The sequence below is a fragment of the Lonchura striata genome, chromosome 4, assembly GCF_046129695.1.
Source record: "Lonchura striata isolate bLonStr1 chromosome 4, bLonStr1.mat, whole genome shotgun sequence".
NCBI lineage: Eukaryota > Metazoa > Chordata > Aves > Passeriformes > Estrildidae > Lonchura > Lonchura striata.
Window position 1 is genome coordinate 46497954 of NC_134606.1, and position 21817 is coordinate 46519770.

The 21817-nt window shown below is 36.8% G+C and overlaps 1 protein-coding gene across 1 annotated transcript in view; it reads left to right on the forward strand.

Moving 5' to 3' along the window:
- Nucleotides 1-21817, forward strand: part of COL25A1 (collagen type XXV alpha 1 chain) — a 294301-nt gene that overhangs the window by 160356 nt on the left and 112128 nt on the right. The window contains exon 5 of the mRNA XM_021525517.2: nucleotides 17550-17567. Coding sequence (XP_021381192.1) covers nucleotides 17550-17567 — 18 coding nt within the window. The remainder of the gene's footprint in view (nucleotides 1-17549; nucleotides 17568-21817) is intronic.

A 21817-nucleotide genomic window follows, 5' to 3' on the forward strand; every position in this document is an offset into this window, starting at 1 on the left:
ATATCTCTGCATGGGACTTTCTAGATACCAGTGTGTGATTAAAAACTGAGCACAAAATGCTAGGGTACTGAAGGCTCGTGTGAGTCATTACCCTTTTGATTCACAGCTGACGTCAATTCAAAATGACACAAACCCATATATCCATCAGATAAATAAAGATTTATAGCTGATGGTAGATACATAGGGGGTTGGTGTAATTTAAGAATTAAATATATTTTTTCAGTTCTTTCCTCTGCAGACTGAGAAATTTCCCTCTTCTCTTTCATAATAAAGCATGTGTAAGCAGAGAAAGGAATTTAGCTGGTTTGTCATTTTTTAGACAGCATACATACGTTTCTGGTCTCTCTGGGCTACTCCACTGAGTTCAGCTTGGCAGCTTAGCAGGTGCCATGCAGAAGGCTGTGGTTAACATCTTCACATTTATGCTTTGATAGGCTTAATTAATGCTTGAACTGTACCTACGATTATTCATACTTGCTTTTCGTCAGGCCTGCCACTTGACATTTTCCAGTCATTTCCTCCCAGTGTATGATGTAGCTCTCTAGTAAAACAGAACAAGTTTTATTTATGAAATCAACTACCTGGGAGCAAAGTTTTGAGTTCCAAAAGACTTTTAATTCTATGTCTCATTTTTCTATTTGTGTTTGACAGTTGCGTGTGAATGTAGAGTGATTAACCAGTGGTAGTTAAAAGTGCCTCTTGGAATTTGTCTGATCCGTCACTTTCTCACAAGAAGCTTAGAAAATTCAAGGACAAGGTTAAATAAATTACAGTAGAAGTCCTGTATTTAATTACTTAATGGTTGGGCTTGATGATCAGAAAGGTCTTTTCCAACCTAAATGATGCTATGATTCAAGTATATCTGTCACAAATGAGAAGGAAAATCCTAAACTACCCTTTAAGAATTCTTAAGTCATCAGTTCCTTCCCTGGAAGGTGGGGTTACACAGATGATTTTGAGATTTTCTTTCATGCTGGATTTTTAATTTTGATTTATGATACTCTTATGTGTAAAACTGTATTATCCATACAGCTCCCAGATGACTAATCCTATGTGGGAGCTAAAGTGCATTGTTAATCTGGCTGAGGTCAAGAGGTGTAAAATTTTGTTGTAGAAACTTGTTCCTGAATTACTAGACAAGGTGGTTGGATTCTATGATTTCCAGAAAGTGCAGGGGAAAGTTTTTCCTTGAAGCACTTCTGCTTCCCTCTGCAGTCAGTCTTCAGATTCCATTTAAGAGAGAGGTGATAGGAGGAGAGGAACATGTGGAGCAGTCAGTCACCTGAACTGGCTCTTCTTTACAAAGTTGAGTGAGGAACTACTTCCCTACTGGGAATCAAATCACTCTCTGATGCACCTCTACTGGGCCCCACACTGGACAGCATCATTGAGTAATCACACAAAAATTATTTGGCTAGTTGTTAAGTTTAGTAGGGTTCTCAGCTTTATGGTTTTGCATTCCTTTTTCAAGGCCAGGAGTTAACTGGTAGATCAAAGCCTTTAAGTACTTTTTCCTCCTTTATGGGGATCTTGAGATGGGCATATTTAGTACACATTAGTGTAACTTCGCCTCTTGAACCACAGGGAAAATTCTAGGCTTTTTCTTGGACTGTTCTTACTTTCGTTTTTTCACCTTTCTAGCTGTGCCTGTGAAATCAAGATTAGTTAAAGACATTTCTGAAAGCAAACATAGTTGTCTGAAAGGATGGATGTATACAAGCAGTATGGAATGTCAGTTGGAAGGTTTTTCTGTAACTGTCAGATACAGATAAAAAATCACCCTCAGAAAATGGTTTTGAGATTTTTGTTGTTGTTGTTTTTATTTTGTTGGTTCCATCTCCCTGCCCACCCAGTTTGGATTTAGGTAAAGCAGTTAAGATTTATTATTTCTGCTCGTATTGAGAAAGTGCTATCAAGTACTGACAATCTAACAGAGAACTATTAAGTTAAGAAATCTTTTTAGATTATTTTATACATTTTCATGGTGGCTGCTCCCAGTGTAAATGAAAGGAATTTAGCCCTTTGCTGCTTTGACTCATGAAAAACCATCATATGAGTGAGCACTCAGGCGTTTGATGTAGAAATCGATTTCTTTCTGCATTGATATTCTAATGAAAATAAACTGCTGCTGGAAGGTTGAAATTCTAGCAAGTGAATAAGCCTAGGGAAAATTTGGAAATTTTCAGAAGTTACACTATTTATCTGTAACAGTTCTTCATTTTATAGATCAATTACAGCTAAGGTAAGCCAAATTTTAAGGGTAGATTCTTCTACTCCTCAGTACACAGACTTTTGTGGAATCAGGAGTTGTATCACTATACTGGACTTAAGCTTACACTCAATGTTTTGGTTCAGCAGTATTAGATATGTACACTGAGGTTGTGGATTCCAGCAATTGGAATTATCTTACTTTGCTACTTGCAGTTAGTTTTCACAGGTTGATATTAATAATGGTACAGTTTTCTATGGGTGAGATAGTACACTGAAAGAAGGTACTCCAAAAGAACCAAGAGTAGCATACAGCAGTTCAGTAACTTTTGTTATGCATAATGTAGTATTTACATTCCTAGTCATTGAGAAAGTGCAACTGTAGCTTCCTTTTTTTAATAGGCAAAAGGCACGAGTCAGACCTGTGGTTTTCATTCAGGTACTCTGACTGATTAGCCAGTCTCCAAAGAGAAAATTACCTCAATATTTCCACTTCCAGCTGTGTGGATCAATTATCCCGATTTTTTTCTAATTCACTTTGAATATTAGGTCTTCGCCCTTAGGGTATGTTAAGTATAATATGGTTTTGCCATCACATCCAAATTTTTTTCTCCCTAGATGGGAATGCAAAGAACCACTTTTTTTTTTTTTTTTTCTTTATGCTGTCACCAGCTTCTGCCAAAATCCTTTTATAGTCTTGAAAACCAGTTATGTCAGAAGAAAGTAGTGAATATTTTTTTATTTGGAGGTATTCATGTGCGGATCCATAAAATGTAAGAGAATAGTCTGGAGAGTTTAAGATTAAATTAAATAATGAGTTTGATAAATGCTTGGAGATTTTAAGTTGTTACACTGAACTATATTCTGCCTTTGGATTTACCTGTTCAGCTCTGGTGAACTTCAATTTAACTTGCATAATTTGACTGAAACTAGGAAATAGCTGAGAGTATGGTTCAGAAAGGCACAGGTATAACACACTTGGATTTTCAAGTTTTCTTGGCTGGGGGGTAACCCATATTCTATTGTAGGTCAGATTTCAGTAACTTTTGCTTCCTTGGTTAAATGTTTATTGGTTGAATTTGCTTGTTTCTGTGCAGCAGTTGTCAAGGAAAGAAGAAAGATTTTTCTGTGTGCAATGAGGCTGTACTTGCAGTTTAAAGGGAATTTAGAATCAAAGTAGTCCAGTGTTTTGTGTGACAGGCCATTAGAACTGAGGTCTTAGATTGATGGCACAGGGTGTTAAGATGGTAAGTGAGGTACTGTGCAGTTCCCAGTTAATATAACTAATAAAAGCATAGGCTTGGAAATAAAGCTGCTGTATGCCTGTCTGAGCACTTCACAGGCTTAATGATTTTGTTTTCGAAGTCAAAGTAATAGAAGTTCCTTATGGAAACTGATGGTGATGTGTGTGAAATTTCTTTTTTCAAGAACCAGACATAATCTTTTCCTGAAGTCCAAATTATTTTCTTTGCTACATCCCTCTTTCCTTGTTAAACTGGGGAAATTGAACAGGTGGTGAATCATTAAAAATATATATAGGGAAATGTGTCAGGAAGAAAGAGTGAAAAAATCTGTATTGCATCCCTGAATTCTGCTTTATTTCTGTGATTGAAACCCACACTATTTAAGTGTGCTTCCTATATTTTTTTCCATGATGCTTTATGCTTTTTGAGAATTTACTGATTCTGAATTATTTTGGAGGTGGCATAGTTGGCTACAGCACCGAACATTAACAAGTGATTTAGATATAATATAATTAGAACAACTGGAATGTTTTTACATTAGCTGCATGTATATTTGTGTCTTTGAAGTCTCATAGGTAAATGCCAGAAGTATCTGAATAGACTTGCATGTAGGGAATTTTATGTTCCAGTATTTGACCACATATGGCAGCCCATAGCTGAAAGCACTTGCTTGGCAGTTTTAAGTTTTAATGTAGTGTATCTGAACAAGCTTCTTTTCCTTATCCTGGAATTCTTCAAACAAACCTTTATTCAACCTCATGATAGTTGAAAGAGATTGGGGTTTTATCCTTGGTGTGTTTATTCTTAAATGCTTCAGTATCTTGGCTCTTATTTTTGTTCTCTTTTAAGCCCTTTGTTGTCACTATGCTCTTTTATGGAGATGTATTCACTCTGGTTGATGTACTTCATTGCAACTCAAATAAGCAGTATCTATGGCAGCTGTATTTTTTCTTAATTCCCTGGGGGACAAATTCAGAATATTTGCCTCTATAGGCAGATAAAAGGAGCATGATGGTAGGATTCTTTGGTCCTAATGGAGCAAAAATTGTTTTATGTTCCTGCTCATGAGTTTGTCAATCTTCAAAAGCCAATGTTTCCACTGAGGCAAGGTGAAAAAATTTATCTCTGAAGGTTACATCCATATGATACTGTGTTATGTACCCACTAAATTTTTATTTTTCCTTAACAGACCTTATTCCCCCTAAAAAGAAAATATTTATAGGTGCCAAAAAACAGGTTGACTGAAAGAAGTGAAACAGATTTTTTTTTTCACATTCTCTAAAGCCATCAAAACACAGGTAATAAGAAAGATTGTTCTTTAAGAGGGCCTCAGTGAGCAAATGGATTTGCTTCCATGGTGGTGTGAGGAGACACATTCTTCAGAATTATTCCAGAAGAACAAAAATCTAATTCATCAAAGTCATCATGCCACAGCTGTTACAACAATCTATCTCCTACTGAATGCGAGCCAGCTAATTTTTGAGAAGTGACATTTTTCACAGTTTATTGTTTTCTCATCAACATGGCACCAACCACATCAAATACAATCACCCACTGATGTTGGCATTGATGAATTAGCCTTGTGCTTTCTATTTACCGATACAGAAGTTTCAATTTCTTTGGGTGAAAAGAGAAGTTTTAGGTAGAATGTAGAGTTTTCTTTCTGGTCTGTGTGAATGTTTTCCATGTTCAAGTACTTGTTAAGCTGTGCTGGAATTCAGTAGCATAACTGAGCATTTTTACAGAAACACAAAGAGATCTGCAAAACTTCACCAGACTTTTTCAATGGATTGTGGATGGGTGAAGCATTTTAGCTCCATTCATTACCATAACTTGAACTATATTGCTCTTACTCTTTCTGAGGTCAACAGTTGTGTCCCTCTGCAGTAATTTGTCATACAGATATGACTGTACAAATGTAGTAGATGCTGGTAAGAGCTGTAGGCTACAAGGAGGAAAACTGTCTGGAAATAATCTTCTAGCTAGTCTGATGTGTGAAGACAACTGAGGTACTCCACGGTTTGGAATTCACACTCATACAGGGCCCTTTTTAAAATATACATTTGCAACATATACAGTGTTGACCATGATAAACAGAAGCATGTCCACCCACAGTGTTTGAGAAGAGAAAGTTCCTTCCAACCTGGATCTGTCCAGTTCTTTCTCATGATTCTTTTACGTATGAATTTCAGTAGCAAGAGCAGCCATAGTGCTGAGATACTCAAAAAATGCATCTGCACCATGAGAAACTTCCTTTTAGATCTCCTGCATAAACTATAACAATAAAAATTATCTTGGCAATTATTTTTCATCTGTGAAACAAGCTTTTGTAAAGCTGTGACTATAATTTTTCTAGCACAGAACTCTTTGTACTCCCTTATTGTTACCATATGCGGAGCTTTTTTGCAGTTCAGCCACTCCCTGAATAGCCAAACTCTGAACAATTTCTTTTGTTCCTTAACTTGCTTACTTCTAGACATAACCCGTCCATCTTAAAATTGCAAAGGAGCTATTAGGAGTATTCAGACTGCAAGTAGGACTCTCAGCTAAAAGTCTTGCAATGTAAAGCAATGTTGCTTCAAGAAAATTTTGGAAATGGTACCTGGCACTTTTGGTTTACTTTGGAATATTTAAAACTGTTCCTCATCTTCCATTTTATTCCATTATTGATAATTTTCATAATCTAATTTAGGTTAATATGGACACTAAAGCCACTTCATGAAATTCATGGCTTCAGGTCACCTGTCCATTTGTTTCCTTAAATTCAAATGCCTAAAAAGTATTGAAAAACACAAACATTTTCTTTTATTTCACAAGATCAGCAAAATATGTTAGCTGCCACTTTTGCTCAGCAGATAACTATTAACATTGGCATGTTGCTTTACATGTGCATGCTGAATATTTCTCTGCACTAAAGGCAGTGCACTTTACATGTGGATTAAAATATAAATTTGAATAACTTCTGGTTATGTTCAGGAACTGAAGTCTCAATATTTAGGTTAGGTTAAACTTTAAACTAGGTTTAGGCATGGTGTAACTTCTCTGGTTGATGGAGCCTTGGTGCTGCAAGTAATCACTCTCCAGGTTTTATCAGGATGTGGCTTCCAGGACTCTCCTGTGCTTCCACACTATGCTTTGAGAAACTTGTTGGTTTGATAAAGGTGATCTTGTAGGATTTTTTTTTATGAGAGAGTTTATACATGGCTTGAAAACAAGTGAGAGATGGCTAGGATTACAGGATAATTCTGTCAAAGGAATTAAGAAACCATGAGAATGAAATCAGTGAGGTGTTTTCTGGAGTGTTTGTAGTTCAGCTCTTGAATGATTAATTTTACACCAGTGTTTTAAATGAGTCTAGGAAAAACAAGGTGTTTCTGAAGGCTGAATGTGATCAAGTCTCTAGTAGTTAAGATGGGGATACATGAGTTTCTGGTCAAAAAAATCAAGCAGTCTAACAGCACTGTCGATTTTGTTTTTAAAGAAACCCACTTCATTTAAACGTCTACATCTCTAGCTCAGAACACAGTTATACTTTGCAATCTCCAGGTGATGATCCATCTAGCTGAATTTTATGTCTCAGGTAGTAACAGATACAAATTGCTTGAAGGAAGAATTCTGGAAACTCTGAAATTGGCTTTTTTGAAAGAGCCTTGTAGTGCTTTATTTGTCATTGTCAGTAATTTTTCTTTTTTCAATAAAGGGATTTTAGAGAGGCTCAGCTCATCTTTCTTGTACTCTTTTAGTTTGTTCTTTTTCAGTAGATTTTCTCCTGCCCGTGACTTTTTTTTTGTTTGGTTGGAGTTTATTTCAGTAATATCCTGAGTGTTGGCCAGAGAGACTTGTTGCAGGTTGGTTTAGTGCACTTTTCCCACACATGGAGCAAGTGACTTCTGTACCTGGACTGTTGTCTCCCACTAATCCTAACAGTAATCATTTTCAGTAATTGAAAAAGAACCAATAATATTTCATCAATAGAAGAGATTTAGCTTGTTGATGATCTTAACTGTGCTCATTGTTTGCATAGCTCTAAAGCAAAATTTCACTAAAAAGGGATTTCATCAGACTTGCTAGAAATTATATATCCTTCCTAGGAATACTATATTAAATCTAATAAAGTCATCCTTGGTAAACTTGTAATTAAACAAAGGGAAAAAAGAAAGAAATAAATAATTTAAAAAATAATTAATAATTTTAATAGTATCATAATGAGGAAACCTGACAGTGGTGGGTTTTTTGACTTCTATCAATCTAAACTGAAATAGGTGTTTTGAAAAGGCAATGTGTCATCTTTCACCTCACCAGAGCTTACTTGGGATGATGAGTAAACCTGCAGCTTGAGACATTTTCTTTTTTTTTTTCTCTCTTCCACGTAGTTATTTTTAAGCTTTGGCATAGTAACTGGCATGCAGCTCATAAAGCTGCTGTGAAGCTGATGCTTTCTCCTGCATCTCCAATTATCTGTGTATTAACATGAGAGATTTTCAAGCACCTGCAAGTAACAAGCTAACAGTTGCATTTATAGTAGATTGTTTATAAATGTGAAAATACATCAGTCACATAATTTTGTCAGTATGAGTTTCTAATTTCTGAAAAAACCAAACCAATAAAAAAAAAATCAAACAAAAACCCCCCTTTCTTTATACTAGGTGTGGTTTTTTCCTTATAAAGAAGGAATAATATCTGTTTTCTGTTTATTATTTGTCCTGGTTCACAACTCAGTGCTCTGATGAATATTCCTTAATCAAAAAAGATCACTGAAGTATGAGTGGAGAAGTTAAGAGTAAAAAGATAATCCATACCTTTTTCTTTTTCTTTGCTTAGAGGATTCTTTTATCAGACAGTAAATTTCCACATATGATATCTTTTGTTATCTTTCCAATGAGAAATTTCTGAAGAAATTATTATCACATTAAATCTGCTTTAAGTAGTAACATTTGCCATCTATTTGACAAAAACTCTCCAAAGATTTCTGATGCCCTTGCTTGCATAGTCATTTTCTAACAAGACACTTAAAATATTTACCTGCAGAGCAATAAAAAGAAAAAAAGATATTGCTTAAATGGAAAACAACTGATTTTGTGAAGCACTGAAAATGCTTTCCTCTGAGAGACATTCTCCTTTCAGTATTCTTGAGGAGTGAAAACTACTGTGTGCAAAACCAGCCTGAGATGCCACTCATGCTCTCCTACCTCTCATGTGTTGTCTCCATCCGTAATAGGGTTACTAGACAGGTAGTTAGGTGATAAGTTAAGAGTTGGGCACTATTTTGAAAAAAGGAAATTTACTGTACAAACAACTTCAGAGGATTCTGGAGGTAAGAAAAAAAAAAAGGTGCATGTTATAGTGTAAGTAAATAGTGTAATGGTTTTTATACCCAGCTGGCAACTCAGCATCCACATAGCCCCTCACTCAAACTCCCCTGGTGGGATGGGGGAGAGATTTGGAAGGCTAAAAGTGAGTAAACTCATAGGTTGAGGTAAGGACATTTTAATAGTTAAAGCAAGACAAGGGATTAACTCATTGCTTCCCATGGCAGGCAGGCATTCTGCCATCTCCAGGAGAGCACAGCTCCATCACACCTAGTAGTTAACTGGGAAGACAAAGGCATCACTGAATGTAAGCTTCCTTCCTTTTTCTACCTCCAGCTTTATACACTGAGCACGATGCACTGTGGTATGGAATGTCCCTGGCATCAGTTGGGATCAGCTGTCCCAGCTGTGTCCCCTCCCAACTCCTTGTGCAGCCCCAGTCCCCTCTCTGTTGGGGTGGGCTGAGAGGTTGAAAAGGCCTTGGTGCTGCATAAGCACTGCTCAGCACTCACTGACACATCTCTGTTATCAACACGGTTTGCAGCAGAAATGCAGAACACAGCCCCACATGCTGCAAAGAAATTTAACTCTTTTCCAGCAAAACCTGCTGCATCCAGCCATAGCATACATTTAAAAGTGGTAGTGGAAACCTAGAGGGAAAATGCACAGTCCAGAAGAACCACTTTTAATACCATCTGTACTATTTACAGTAACTGAAAAAATATTTAGTGTACATTTGTTGTCTAAACCTATTCATCCATTTCTTCATGATTCATTGTCTTGTCTAGTTTTCTAAACTGCACTACAGGGATTACGTTAGGGAAGACCATGTATTTGGTTCATCTTGACAAAAATTACTTGCTAATCAGCAGTAGCAATTATGTTATAGAAAGTAGTTCGATCTACATAGCATGGCTCTGAAGACATTCAGGTTTAAGTGAAAGACAGACTATGGCTTGAATTCTTTCTCTAAAAATTAATGAAAAATTTTAAATATCCTTATCTCAGGAAAATTACTTGGAATTTCAGTGCAATCTAGTAATGAATGTCAGTAAGTATTGTCATCTATAGGAGTTTTCTCAGTGCTTCCTGAAGCAACATAATGTACTATTTCAGCTCATCTTTGTCATCTAGACTGTATTTTTTGTGGAGTTTCTAATATTTGCTGTTTTTTAAAAAGTGCTTTATCTCTCTTTCTAATGCTAGAAAGAAGTAATTGAGGAAAGAAGTAAATTACCATGTTTGGCTGTTAAAGAGTCAGTATTTTTATAATGAAGGAATAGTATTCTGTTTCACAGTCTTTTTTTCTTCTGGAAGGCAGTATGTCTCAAGACAGTTTTGCTTTCTTCCTGTATTCTACAAAGCAAATCCCAGAAGACATTTTGAGATGTCAGACCAAATAGCCCTGATAAAAATGGAGTCATGGGAGAAATTCCCATTATTTTCCATTCCTGTAGAGAAACAGATGCTTCTCTACAGTCTGCTGGGAATTTCTGAGTCTTCTTTCAGAGGCTCTTTGAGATGCTACATACAGTCCTTTAATTCAAGTACAGGACCTATGTAGCATGGATAAAGAGTAGACAAAAAATCCAGTTGTAGTTTTAAAACACTTGTCATTGTAAAGGAGCACAAATAGTATTTTTTTCCTATGATAATGAAACATTCCTTAAAAACAGTGCTTATATTCACAATACAAGCACTAATACAGGTGCAAGAGCTGTTGAATGGTGCCTGTAAGCCAGTTTAACTCCGTAATCTTCCTTCTACAGTACTTGCATAATCATTTTCTGCATTCATTCATCATAAGAATAATTAAATCTTTTGGGCTAAGTTTACAGCAGACCTAACAGTTAAACTTATCTGCTGTCCCACAAAGCCCTTTTGGGGAATTTTATATACTTACTATGACCTTGCTGTTGAGTGTTTTAGCTGGTAATATCTCTAGCTTGTTTTCAAGAAGTTATTCGTAGCCAGAGTTTGGCTCAGCCTTTATTTCTGTACTTGCAGCAGGTGTATGTAAATATCACTTGGTAAATATCCTGTAGTACCCACTGCTAGAAAAAATCTGGGATAAGTAATAAGTTGGAAATGCCTTAATTTTTGGGGTGTATAGAACCATATTTAGAAATTTGCTAAATAATTATGAGAAAAATAGTTAGTGTTATATGTGTGCTGCATGTGTGGAATCAAGAAGCACAGAGGAAACATAATAATAAAAGCTCTACCATTTTAATCCACTGGATAGTGTTGCTTTCTTCTTCCTTGCTACCAGGAAAGTACTGTCCAGAGATAACATCTGAAAGATAGTGTAGGTCGTCCCAACAGTCACAAATTTCCCTAGGATGTCAGCATATAAATAAGGTGGTGGTCATGCAGACAGCCAGGATACTGATGACCCGTTTTACACTCTCAGCATGTCACCCACTCATGATGTGACAGGAAACCACAGCGAGGGCTGGCAGGAAAGTGAGGTAAGGCATTTCATTCCCACAGGGCTTCCCAGACACACTAACTTGTTATTGGATCTGACAAGTAGGTTACTGCATGGGCTTCTTACAAAGCCAATACTGTACCAAAAATAATGAGTTTGACAATGTGTGCATCCAACTGATGGCCCTGTTCATGTGAAGTATGTCTGGAATTTTTGGCATAGTCCAGGATCTAGGGTGGAAGAAGACAGATACTTAGGGAACTCACTAGATGATAGGGCAGCAGTTTTTCATAGTGCTTATTGTTTACTTGATAGCTTGTTGAACTAGCTCAGTATATGTCTACCTATATGTAGTACATATTATTATTTATTAGTGATAGTTGAGAAGGTATGAGTATACACTCCTGGATGAAGTCACGAGAATCCCTGCAGACCTGATTTAGACTAAACTTTTACACTGATTGTTAGCTCACAAGCCAAAGTAGTGCTTAGGAAGGGGGCTAAATGCAGCAAGGATGAAAAAGATCAAAACCAGCAAATGTTACATGCTCAGCAGCAGTGATCCAAATCTAGCAGTGAGAGCAGTCAGCCCTCAGGGGCTGTATGCTTAGAGGGGCAGACTGAAGCTCCAGGGAGAAAGTCTGGATGCATTTAAGAGAAAGCTTCTCTTCAGCAAACACAAAGCAGTGTCTCATTTGCATAGGGCAAATACCTGGGAGCTCATGATTTCCGCTTAAAACATTAATTTAAGGGCAGAAAAACTGCCGTACTCTGCCTGGTCTTATTTCATTGCCAGTGAAAGTTAACCTGCTCATTGTCAGAAAACATAGCAAATAAACATCACATTTAAAATTAATCCAACTTTCTTTAGCCCTCTTCTCTCTCCTCTGATCACATAAACAGGCAGTTGCTACAAGACCGATTACTCAGTTTCAGCAGTATACATCCACTTTAAATCCTTTGTATAATTTGGATTCATATAACTGCAACCAACTTCTGGATTCTTAAGAAAGTAACTTATGAAGTACTAGTGAGGAAAATTCCCTGTTTCCCAAGGGAAAAAAGACAAAGTGGGGTAAGGTACAGGACTTCTCAGAGAAGATGTATGTGGAAATCTTTAGTATCCCTGCAAATGGCATGAGCTAAAGTTTCTTATTTACAATAATTTCTGTAATGTTAATTTAAATACAAATTGGTTATGAGATTTTATGTTGCAACCACATAAATAAATAGGCTAAGTAAGTAGCTGTTTTCTGTTATTTAAAGAAATAACAGAAATAAAATAATAAAGCAAGATGCATTATTTCATATGTTTGGTTATGTTGAACCACTGTGATTTGCCAGACCAACAATTCCTTCATTGCATGTTGAACCTGTCTTTTGTTAAACATCAGCTATTGCCTGGCTATTTCTCACCATGCTGTTTTTATCAATTCTGTCTTAGGTCTGCTTCTTTTGTTGTTTCTTTTCTGTGCCTTCATTCTCAAAATGTATTGCATTTAGCTGCTGACACAGTTACTCATCTTCTAAAGTCCACAGTATTCCCTAAGTCTTTTTTTGCCCCCTCATCTTCAGTGTTTCTCTGATTTAACTGTTCCATTTTGTTTTGACTTTTGATTATCCCAGGGTCCGATTGGTATGGATGGAAAGCTGGTAGGTGATTTGTTCAAAACCAGTGTAATTTAGGTCTTTCACGTATTCCCCTCTTTGCTTTTTAAAATTACGTATGCCGAAATGTATATTAGTCAAATACTGGCTTCCTTCAGCATACCTTAACCTAGCAGTAGCAATCCAGTAGCATGGATTTTTAATAGGTTGCTGAAAAGCCACTTCAATATTTTTTGCCTGTGCAGGGAAATGGAGGTCAGTCCTGCTTCTCCTATTCACTTATCATTTTCTGTCTGAATTAGATTGGAAGGCAGATGTTCCTCCTTGGGTGCTCTGTCCAAGGGTAATTTTGTGGTGCCTTTCAAACAGCAGGATACCACTTCTGACTACATTTCTGCGACTCTTCCTTCTTTCACAAATTCTTAATTTTTGTGTTTTAATTTCTGTGCCTGAATTGTGTTGGCTGATTAAATCTGAACAGCCTCGTGTACCATAATAAATGCATTTGTGTGATATTCCAGATATTCGTTAGGGGTATGCTGCTTGAATTAAGTTCTAAATAACATTTAATTTTATACAATGCATTTGTTGATGCATTTTTACTTGTGTGTATATTTGTATAGCTTTAGGTTTAGATATATGAGCCTGAAAGTTTATGTTCCCAGCTCCTTAGAGATTAACACTGTGGCAAAGGTGTGAAAATCCAGTTTTGGCACTTTCTCTTGCTGTTCCTTTTGCTCCCTCTCTTTTCTCCCTTCCCAGGGCACCCCTTTTTACTGATACTCTGGGTACCTATTTTCTTTTCTATACTTTTACTTACTACAAGCTCCATTTCTTTTGCAAGCTCAGCTTGTTACCTTGCAGTGTCAGCTTTCATTTTCTCCTCTTTCTCTGCTTTTTGAGATTTCTTTGTACTTTTAAGTAACTTGTTTGTAAAGTTTGCAACATGCAGTCAATTAGCTTTTTCTTTATTCTCTTTTAGGGGATTGATAACTTATTTCTTGACTTTAGTTACACCATAGATATTTTCTTTCTGTTTGAATATAATTTATATATCAGCAGCTAATATTAGGTTCAATTGCTAGGAGGGGATTAATTGACAACAGTAGAAGACCTTCCATCATGGCAATTAGAATAGGTTGCCAAATCCCTTTGTTTGCCTCAAAATAGTTTATTCAGCTAGTTAAATAGGAATATAGAAAGGGGAAATGTTCTGAAAATTGAAACGATGAGATATTATGCAGCTATACTCACTGTAATAATTTAGATTAAAAAAAAAAAAAAGGCATTATTCAGTTGGGATACTCAAGTACATGAGCAATAATCCGGGGTTCAAAGTAGCAACCACCAAAATCCACCTAATCAGTAAGTGGTGGTGGGACTGATCCCTAAACGCCTGCAAAGACAGCAATTAGTTGGTAGCTAGAATCAATGAATCAATTTTAGAGTATATAACAGATTTCATTAGACAAAAATCATAGTAATGCTGACTTTTCAGTCTTGAACAGTATTTTCTCCTTGTTGGTTATCTAAAATATAGAGAAAGACTTACAGCTAAAACATTTTAATCCACAAGCAGCAGGAACTGGGGGCAATTTATGCAGCAGTGAACCAGACTGATTTCAGCAGTCCTGAGGCCATTTTGGGAACACAAGCAGATAAATCAAGATTGAGCTTGCTCCAATGAGCTATAATATCAGATTGAATTCATGTTTAGAGAGTTTTTTAATGAACACCCAAGTAACTTAATGAGCTTTATTCCTGACCCTTTCACAACATGCAAAAATGCGAGATGGCAAAATTAACAGTCCCTTTTTTGTGTCCCACACTTTGAATTGCTGTTGTGTGACAATAACCCTTTACAATTAAGAATGTCAGTGTGTTGTGATGCTTTTCTACCTATACCTTTGTTAGAAGAGCTGATGAGTTCCATAATTCAGTGCCTGCTCCACCCTCTGGGTAGTGTCGCTTCCTGGATCACTTTTGAGAAGGGAAAATTCTACTGTAACTGCAGTGGCTAGTAGGGCAAGGAGTGGATAAGATTACACAGAAATATTGAAGGATTAGGAACCATTGTAAAAACTGGAAAATAATTACCTTCAATAATGCAAATTTCCTTCCATGCTGTAGGAGCTAATAGCAGAGGGGTTAAAATCATCCTGGTTTTGAGTACTTTTGTATTCAGCATCTGCATTTATAGCTAAATGCAGGATAATTGTAATATTGGCAGCATATATAAACTAAGAGTAATGCAGCAAGTATAGTCCCTGATATCTCATAGAATTTTCTGTCTACTTGAGAGAAAATTGTCCTATAAAAATTCATTTTGCAGCTTTTTCTGTATTGGAGACATGAAAGAAGAGTAATTATAAATGCTCAGTACCAGAAAGGCAAAGTAGTGGTGCTATTGAGAGTAGAAAACACTTTTGTGGGAGCACGATTGCAACCCTCACCTCATATTCAGTTCAGGTTATGTTTCTGTTATGTATATATGTCTCTTGTATCATACATGTAGCATGTACCATGTGGACACTTAAAAATTTCTATGTCTTAGATGAAGGGGAAAAAGTCAGTTTTCAAATCTCATTGTTGAAATATATATGCATGTATTCTGTTCATTTGCTTTCTACTGCTTTAAATCAACTCTTTGTTGAAACATTTTGGTAATTTTAGACCTTCATTTAAGTTTTTGATTTTTAAATTTATATATGTCGGAGACAGCTTTAATCCTTTGGTCAAAATATATTGCAACTTTAGATATTCTCGTGAGCAAACGTTTTCTGAATTTTATGTATAAAGTTTGCAGGCACAGACCTCAGTTTAGGTAATTTATACAATTTTATTGTACTGGCAATCAGGAACAATTTTATTGTTCGTGATGATTTTAAGATCAGGTATAACATAAAATAGCTTAAAACCTGCTGTGAGGGGAAGATTGAGGTAATATATGAGTGCTGAGGAGTCTCAATCATATTCATTAACCCAGCATGATGTGTAACTTCACAGAGCTCACCAACTCAGAACGTTTTAGCTAATACTTGAACTGCTAACCTCAGCCAGTAAGTTTGGGGTTTTTTTATATTCTCTATGGTGCAGTTTTGTTCTAAGAACAAATAGAAAACTGCAGCATCCCCAACAAGGAATACTTTATGCTGCATTCAGTGTAAAGATTAGATAGCCACAATAATTCTGTATTTTACTATTATTTCTCTGTAATGTGATTCCATATATTTAAAAAATATTTTAAAAGCTTTGTGTGAATTTAAATACCATTTTATTGTGGTTTTTAATTGGCACAAGAGATTTTATTAGTTACTATAAAAAACATTTCTTTATTTGCTTTTCATGTTGATAATGGTTCCCAGTTGAAATGTTTCCACCTCCCACCACATCTAAAATTGCCCAGAATCACAGGATGGTTGAAGCTGGAAGCTGGAACTGGTTACACCAGTTGACCTTGGAGGTCGTCTCGTGTAACTCTCTGCTCAAGTAGAGCTATCTGGAGCAGCTTGCCCAGGATCATGTCTAGATGTTTTTTGAGTGTCTTCAAGAATGGAAACTCCACAATCTCCCATGGTCCTGTGCTTGGTTAACAGTCAAAAAAAAAGTGTTTCCTGATGTTCAGACAGAAAAATTTCAACTCTCTGTAAAACTACCTTACAGCTGAAGTGGTTTTATAAGATTTAAAAGAACTCTCCATGCTCAGTTTCTGTCAACAAAAGGAAACATAGTTTCAGTTTAAGTGAACTATTATTTTAATTATCATAAAACACCAGAGGCTAAGCTAGCCCTAGGCATTTAAAGGAATTCTCTCTAAGGAGAAATATGTAATTATTTTTCTCTGTCCTTACAGTGTGAGCTGATTGTCTGGGTCATGTTGTTTATAGTCACAGCTACTGTACTGTTTGCTAAAATAATTTTGCTTCATGCAAATAATTTCTGTTAAGCACAGTAAAATAATTCATGACTTTCACCAGTTTTTCTGGTCTAAGGAAATCAGGGATAGGAATTCTGCTCTGTAAGGGCTTGCAGCAAGAAGAAATACAGTTCTGCATTGTGCAAAGGGTGCCTCTCCACTTGTCTAGGGGTGATCTAAGGGGGATGTTGATTAATAAGAGAGACTAAATATATCAGCTGTCTTCGTGGATTGACTGACAAAAGCTCATTTCAGGCCTTCCACAATTGCTGTTTTAAATACTGGGTTTATACTTGCTTAAAAGTGCGGCGCCTGTAGCAATGGCAAAAAGACTACTGTTTGTCCAGCAGTGTGTTCCTCCAGTTTTGAGACTTTGTTCTTTCAATAAGCAGTAACAATACATAATTAGCATTTCCTTAAAGCATGGAGGTGAGCCATAATAGAAAAATAAAAGAGGAAAAAACCCATAATACCTGCTCTGAATCAGCTCAGCAATTCTGGCTCCTTTCTTGCTTGAGAACTGTCAATTAGGTTTTCCTATCATTTCCAAATCATTAAGAATATCTAAAATAAGAAGTTTCTCAAATGCACTTTTGATATGTTTCTGTATTTTATTTCTAAAATCAGTTAGTTGCAAGAAAGTTCATCAGCTTGAATTAAAACACCCAAATTCAGTATCAACCAACTTAAGAGTCCAAAATCTGACTTCAATGCAGTCACTGTATGTTTTGTTCTCCTTATTAGAGAGCACCGTAACTATTTTCAACTATTCATTTTAGTTCATCCTTGTCATAACTTTCCATAACCTTTTGTTTTTCTTGTTTTTTTTTCAGGGTCAGCCTGGTCCTCAAGTAAGTGCCATCTTATTTTCTTATATAAGTAACAGTTAAATACAGGGCCCACTGAGCTCAAGTTGTCTACAAAGTATTTTACTATATTTTTTGATCCTACTGTAGTAAGATAGAAACTGGTAACCATTGCATAATTCTGTAAGAAAAATACTTCCCTAGAGAGAAATATGCCCCCACATATGGCTAAGTTCCCTCAGCTGTCTGACCAGATGGTGGGGTTAACAACATAATACTGAATAGAGCAAATCTCCTAACTATGGCTTGAAACTTTGCCACCAGACTTTAAAGCAAGATAAAATAACTTAGCAAATGTGTAGCAAATGTAATACTTCAACTGCTTATTAATCACATACTAATAATGTTGCTATAATCCAGGCACCCCTCAGTTATTTTAAATATTGCACTGCTAGCTATTTTGATTAATTAGATACACTGCTTTGAATTAGTTCTGCTTTATTTAAGAATAGTAGAACTTTGTCCTGTGAGCTGTAATTGAAGACGTAGAAATCTAAGGATGTAACTTCAGTTCTAAGGAAGAAAAAGACCATCAGAAAGGAAACATTACATATAGCAAAAATTAAATGTGAATTATTTGAGTGCTATAAAAATATGGAAGAGCAAGGAAATACAAAAAAAAAAAAAAAATTACCAATCCGGTACCAATGCCATACTTAGTGGAATCAGTTGAGAAACTCAGGCTTTTTGTATGCTCCATATGCTTTGTGGGAAATAAGCTTGGTGTGTGGAACTGTCTTAGCACAATTCAGTTGCCCAAACCAGGTTTTCTGTGAGGGCCTTTTATATTTCAGAATCATAATTGAAAGTTAAAGCTTTACCACCTTATTGAATGCCAATTTTTTTTTAGTTAAGATTTTCATTATGAGAAGCGAGCATTTATTTTAGATTGTTTAGTTTCTGAACATAATCTTCTGTTGAAAGACAGATTGATTTACAAACCCTCAAACCACTTGACCTGAATGCACAGTGTCTTTGCAGTGCCAGGCTCTGTTTAACAGAACTGTGTAAGAAATCCATATGATGCTGTGGAGATAACCACTGCCCATGGCACTTATATTTCACAATAGGCTCTTGATGTGTAGGCTATACAGAGAGGCATCTTCAGCCTCTGTGCTGCTGGGGATTGGTTAAGAGAGACTGTAATGCTGTCTGGCACTGTAGCTCTGAACAAGCTCTGTTGAGGACCTGAGGCTGGTTCTTGAGCCTATGGGCTGCCCTCTAGTTGATGTTAACTTGTGCTGCCACCCGTGGCCTTTCCTTCTGGGTTTGGAGCCCCACCTCCCACATTGCAGTTGCCTAATGCTTGTAAACAGCTGCTCAGTCTTCCAAGCTCATATCTCTACATGAAGTGCCCTGGGATAGCTGTAGGCAAGGAACCACCAGGGAGATGGCAGCGTGCAGTGCTGTTTCAAGGGCAGAAAGGCAGAGAAATCTCATCACGGGTGTAAGAGAAGTGAGGTGCAAACCAAAGAAAAAGCCCTCTAAAAATGTTCCCCATGTTTAAAGAGAGAGTTCTTACATGTTAACTTCAGTAATTCCTCCCAGTGGAAATGTTCACCTCTGGGTCATCACCATTGTCCTCAGCAGCATGTACCATTATCATTAACAATGCCTTTCCCTTCTTTTCAGCTCAAGATGCTCTTATTGTGTCAGGAGGATATGTGTGTACGCAGTAATTTCGACTGGCTGATTGAGTCCAGGAATAATTCTTTTGGGAGCACTGGTAGGGAAGACATAAGGGCATGAAACAGAGTTGTGTTCAGCTTTACATTAGGATTCCTAAACCCAGAAGCTTGTGTTGTGTAGGTGTTGACCTACGAGGTGTCTACGTACTCCTGGCAGTCAGTGAAGGTGAAGTCAATACTCAGTGCACCTAGAAACCTGTCCAGCTCATGGTGAACTCCTTGGGCTCAGTTACACTGTCTGCATTCAGGCATTTGTTGCTGTGTGAATTGATCCAGCGTATCCGGCCTCAGCCGCTGGCTGGTTTATGTACTCGGGCTGGAGTCTGTGTTGGGCTGTGGTTGTAGCTGTCAGTCACAGGCAGCTGTCTTGGATACCTAGGGAATCTCTCACATGACACTAGCTGTGCACATTCATGCCTCCTCATTCCCGATTCTGACTGTAGGCAGCTACTGAATCAGATAACCATTCTGCTGAATTGCCTTCTAGCCAGTGTTGACATCTACGAGTCCCAGGCAACTACACAGAGGCTGTACATTTAGAAGTTTATCCCAGAATTTCTTCCCATACAGATAAAATAAATCAAAACCCCTTGGCATGTCATTAAGTAATGCAGAAATTCCAGCCTATTATGATTTTTAACAGTTTCCCTGGTCTTAACTGTGTCTGTGAGAAATTCAAAATTTAAAGTATTGATCAGTTGGGTTAGTAAGTAAAGGCTTCCTGGCTTCAAAGAACAAAATTGCTATGCTGATTGGAGAAGCACTTAGAAAGTTTCTGGTGTTCTAGCCATGGAAGTCCATGCTAAGGTCAGGGATAAATTCTAATCATTTCTATACTCACTGTTTTATTAACCCCCATTCTTTTTCACTCTGGTTTTATAAAGTACATATTATATTCACCTAACACACACCTAATTACTGGGCACATCCTCCTATCATTTTAATTTTTTTTACTGCTTATTTTCTTCAAAAACAGATGACAAAATATAATATTGCTTCACATTTCCCCATTTTAAATAACAAGAAGCTTTATTACAACTTACAGGCATGATTTTTTTTCTTTCAGTAAAAACTTATGGGTCTGTTGTATTTCTCTGAAAAGTAAAGATCACAATAAAAAAAACATAAAGAATTTCTAGCCTAAGCTTTTAAAAAAATCAAGTCCCTTCTTATGATTTTGGTTTTCCTGCTAAAAAGAAATACCATGTAAATTGTGTTCTTCTGTTGAAGAGCAAGTAATAAACTATTTAACATTTTTGCTGAAATTAAATTCTGACTCTTGAATGACCCAAAAAAAAAAAAATCAGCTTTTTATTCTCTGGAATATAAATATATATTTAGATTAGCTTGAACCAGAAAGGGTTTTTCTCCCAGTAAATCTATACAACCAAATTCTGCCCATAGTTTCTCTTTTTTAAATAATGGAAGTATTCCTGCTTGTCAGACAACAAAGTTTAGCTTCTAGTCTCACATTAATTGTGTAAGAAATGTACTATCTGGGTAAAGAGAGAAGGCTGGCTATTTTAAACTTTTTTTGTTGTTTAGAGGTAAGGCTCATGTAAACACTAGAAGCCATGCTTTTAATACTATGGTGAAGAAAAACAAAACAACCCTTTAAAGAAATGTTGCTGAACTAAAACTATTAAAACTGTAAGTGTGGGGTAGAGTGGTGTTTTGGTGTGACTTGGTCTCAGCCAGGCAACTTTTTCCTTCTTTGGGGCAGTATGCTCTCCCTGGCCTATCTCTAGCACAACATTCTTTGTGTCTCATGTCAGTAGGCATGAGCACTCTCTGTGTGGGACTTTGACATACAGCAGCCTCACAGATGCTTCTCCTTTCCCTTTGGCGGCTGTCCAAGTCTGCATTAGAAATGAAAAAAGTGTTAATGATTGATATTTGTTTTCATGAGATTCTTGTTTTGCTTTGTGTGACACGTCCACGGACGTGATGTTGTAGCAGCCTGAAATTTCCCAGTGCCTGGTGCGCGATAAAGGGTTTCCATAGCGATTGTGGTGACAAATGTACGTGTGTCTTTTTTTCACCATCAAGCATCAGGGTCTGTGACTAGAGTATTTTTAATTTTTGATGACAGAGATTCTGATTAATGGTTAAACTGGCTATTACTGGTTTGTGCTGTCAACAGTGCTGGTGGGGACCATTTTAACTTTTAGTTTTCTGGGTTTTGTCAAAGGTCAGAGAAACACAGCAGGTCACAGGCCCTCGTTTTGAGTGGGTTTGGAAGGCAGCAGTCTAGGGAAGATATTTATCACTTCCTAGAGAACACTGTGATGGTACAGAGACTCCTAGATCTTAGAAAAGAGTATCTGACAGTAGGAAGGATGGGAAAGGGATTGTATAAACAAAGTGTATTTTAATTCCTGTTGAGCTTCCCTTTCAGTTTTGGTAGTCTTGGGTTCTGCATTCCATCTGCATTCCACAACCTGTTAAATATTGCTCTCAGTGCATGCCATTCAGTAGTGGGACAGTTGATAACATCACGTAATTGTGTGTTTTTATGGCTTTTTAAGCTATGGGCAAGGTACGTAA